Here is a 3,740-nt window from a genome sequence, read left to right on the forward strand (position 1 = left end):
CTGCTTGAGAGATTTTAAGATACCAGTGTTGGTTGTTAGGCTATGCCTCAGGCTTTAATATAATTTTGGGCCTCTTTTGTTTTTAAACTCTCTTTTCCTCTCTACAGCCCTGTCCTGTCCTTTCCCGTATTAAAAAACAAAACAAAAGATAAACAAGCAAAAAACGTTCAGGGCCTTGCTTTTGGGTTGAGTATCTGTGCTCAAGCGTGGCAGAAGAACCCACCATTGGTGAGGGTGGGGGGTGTCCAATTGCTCAGGCTCCCCCTCTAGTCGCCAGATTGGAGGTGGGCAAACAGTGGGTGCACCAATGACCAGAAACCAAAAAAAAAGAAAATCAGAACAAAGCAAAACTGACAAAGTGGATTGTCCACCTTTGCTCTAAGGTTACCATGGCATTTTTCCATGATGTTTCTGCTCCCCTGCTTGGTCTTATCATTTGTTTTCCCCCAAGATGTCGGCTCGGGCCTCTGAGCCCAGCCCGGCAGATTCAGAAGTTCGCGATTTTTTTACTTCAGCTTCAAGTTCCACAATCTATAAGCCTTCAAACCTTCAAAATATAACTATCTTCTGTGGTTTTGAGTTTTGGAGCTCTGCCCTGGATCTGCTTTGCCTGGTATTCTATGGTATTGCTGACAGCGAACTTCACTGCACCTCCCACCTAGCTGACATCAAGCCCCATCTCCTTACTTAATCTTTTATCCATAGAATCAATCCTTCAATATAAGCCACACAAAGTTTGAAGTTTTCCTTTAGTTCTTTGAGTTTGAGATCTGTTGAGTGTGTTCTCTTTTGGTTTTATAACTCCAGGTCTTAGCATGTTTCAGTATACTACTTTACTTTCTCTTCTCAAGCTACCCTTTACATTTGTCTGTTCAGCTCTTTACGTCATCATTTCTTTTCAGTCTCTTTAGATCCTTTACATTCAAGAGCAAGTTTCAGAGGCTCTTCAGACATCCACTTTGATCAAAATTCCCCATCTTTTTAATGACTGTTTTCTTTTTCATAAATGATGTTCGCATTTCACAGTTCTTCTGTCATTAGTGTCTAATTCGGTCGTGAGTTTCTAATGCATCAGATATGTTCTTGTGATGGTCTTTAAATTCAGGTGGGGTGTGTTCAAGGTCATATTTTGGCTCCTGTGGACTTGTTTTAATTTTCTTCAGCCATAGCCTGAACTTGCATAGGAGCAATTGACGATCCATTCTACAGTCTGCCCTTGGCCTTGTTTTGGCTGATGATATGGAGCTTGTCCACCGTCATTTCCCACAGTAATTAATTTCTTTGTATTCCATCTGGTAAGGTCCATGTCATATATAGTTGTCTTTTATGTTGCTTAAGAAAGGTGTTTGCACTGAAAAAGTTGTTGGTATTTGAAAATTCTGCTATGTGATCTCCAGCATCGTTTCTGTCACCAAGGTCATATTTCTGACTGATCAACCTTCACATTCCAATCACCACTAATTATCAGTGCATCTTGATTGCATGTTTGATCAAATTCAGACTGAAGAAGTTGGTAGAATGCTTCAGTTTCATCATTACTGGCGTTAGTGATAGGTACATAAATTTGAATAATAGTGGTATTAACTGGTTTTCCTTATAGACATATGGTTATTACCCTATCACAATATTGTACTTCAAGTTAGATCTCAAAATGTTCTTTTTGACAATGAATTACAATGCCATTCCTTTTCAATTTGACATTTCTGGAATAGTACCATATGATTATCTGATTCAAAATGACCAATACCAGTCCATTCAGCTCACTGATGCCTAGGGTACCTATCTTTATGCGTTACATTTTGTTTTTGACAACTTCCAATTTTCCTAGATTCATATATTGTAAATTCCAATTATTATTAGATGTTGGCAGCTGTTTCTTCTCATTTTGAGTTGTGCCACATCACTAGATGAAGGTCCTGAAAGCTGAACTCTATCCAAGTCATGTAGATCAACTCTGAAAAAGTAGCTATTCCCCAATGGTATTTTGAGTGCCTCCAACCTGCAGGTCTCATCTTCCAGATTTATATCTGACAATGATGAGGTTTTCAATGGTTAACCCTTCAGATGGTGTCTGTCTGTCTCTCTTCTTAGTCTGGAAGCTCCATTAAATCTGTTCACTATATTTGACCCTGTTGGTATTTAAAGTACCAGTGGCATAGCTTCCAGCATCACAGCAACATATAAGACACCACACTACAATAAACTGGCAGATGAGTGGTGGTAACAAACAGCTAAAAGAATGTACAAAAGAAATAATAGTAACACCATAGGTACAGAAAAGGCGTTGAGTAATGAAATAACTATATATCGTTCCTAATTATTACTTTGGATATTTATGGTTAATTGAAATATAAGTTTTGGTTGGTGATATCTGCTTTAAAATCTCATTTTTATAATATGTAATATGTATGTGTTGATGGGACCTTAAAAATATATTGATAGATCCTTAAAGAAGTACAGATGTCTTTGTAAGTATACAGGTAACTCCAGGATTTCTCTTACTGCTAGATGTAATAACAGGGTCTCTCTTCTAGCTTTGTAATTCTCATTACAGCTATATTTATGACATGATGATCATCCTTTTTTGGAATTTATTTTTTCTAATTATGCATACATAGATGTCAACTGTAACATGTTCCTGTTTAGTTAAATGTTTTATTTAACCATGTTACATATTATTTAAGTTAATCAGTTAGTGAAAATGCCTTCTCAGATAATGTTCAGTTAGTATAAATTCATTTTGATGTAAATGTTTATGAAATTCTGAAAAATAGTTTTGGGGTCTCAAAGGAAAAAGAACTTGTATGAAGAAGTTGTAAGAAATGCAGATAATTATCTGTCAAATGTAATAATGGCTAAAGACTACATTGAAGAGAAAAAAAAAGATTTGGATGCAGCCATGAAAATAGCAAAAGAATTAAAATCAGCACCTTCTCTAAGGACATACTGTGACCTGAATCAGGTAATTGAATTATTTCTGTGGTACTTCATTTCTCTACTTTGAAACATGATACTTAAGACTTACCATAGTAGAATTTATTCCTCAGACAATCTTGCTGTTAACATAAATTTAGAATTCCTGTGAATTTGAATTAAAAGACAAAACATTATATCTGTTTAGCCTTTTATTATTTATCATGAAGGGAAATGGTGCAATTATATCTTTATGACACATGAATTGAGAAATAAGTAGAATGACATTGAGTTGAAAGTTGATGCTTCTAAGATACCTGAATAAAAAATGAGAACAAATAAAGAATACTAAACTCTATATGGAACTCCATTTTCTTTTTGTAAATAATTTTTGATTTGACTTTCAACTGTTGACCTAAACATTTTATTCAAGATGCCATTTAACTTTTTTTTTTTTTTTTAAAGCTTTTATTGTGCGTTGAGTGATAGTTTACATGGGAGAACATCGGTTTTGTAGTCAACCCTATCGTATTTTGTTTCAATGCAATGATTATAATCCCCTCTATGCATCATTAGTGAACAGTATTTGCTTCTATCCCATCTGTTATTATTATTATTTTTTATGTAAACAACAAATAGGAATATATAATCATTTAAACAATCAAAAAGTATATTCTGCAAATCTGCCTCCTGGCCACCAGCACACAGCCTTTCTCTTTCTATGAGTTTAGAATCCTATCTCTCCATGTCATCATATCTGCCTCCTTCTCTGGTGTCGCTGATTCTCACACATTCAGCTCATGCTCGTCTCTCTTGACGGTCCTAGG

At 35.5% G+C, this 3,740-nt stretch overlaps 1 protein-coding gene across 1 annotated transcript in view; it reads left to right on the top strand.

Annotated features, from left to right (window-relative positions):
- Window positions 1-3,740, top strand: part of RNF17 (ring finger protein 17) — a 132,881-nt gene that overhangs the window by 29,984 nt on the left and 99,157 nt on the right. The window contains exon 7 of the mRNA XM_006832058.1: window positions 2,791-2,962. Within this exon, the coding sequence (XP_006832121.1) occupies window positions 2,791-2,962 (172 nt within the window). The remainder of the gene's footprint in view (window positions 1-2,790; window positions 2,963-3,740) is intronic.

Source organism: Chrysochloris asiatica, unplaced genomic scaffold (genome assembly GCF_000296735.1).
Source record: "Chrysochloris asiatica unplaced genomic scaffold, ChrAsi1.0 scaffold00005, whole genome shotgun sequence".
In the NCBI taxonomy this organism is placed as follows: Eukaryota; Metazoa; Chordata; class Mammalia; order Afrosoricida; family Chrysochloridae; genus Chrysochloris; species Chrysochloris asiatica.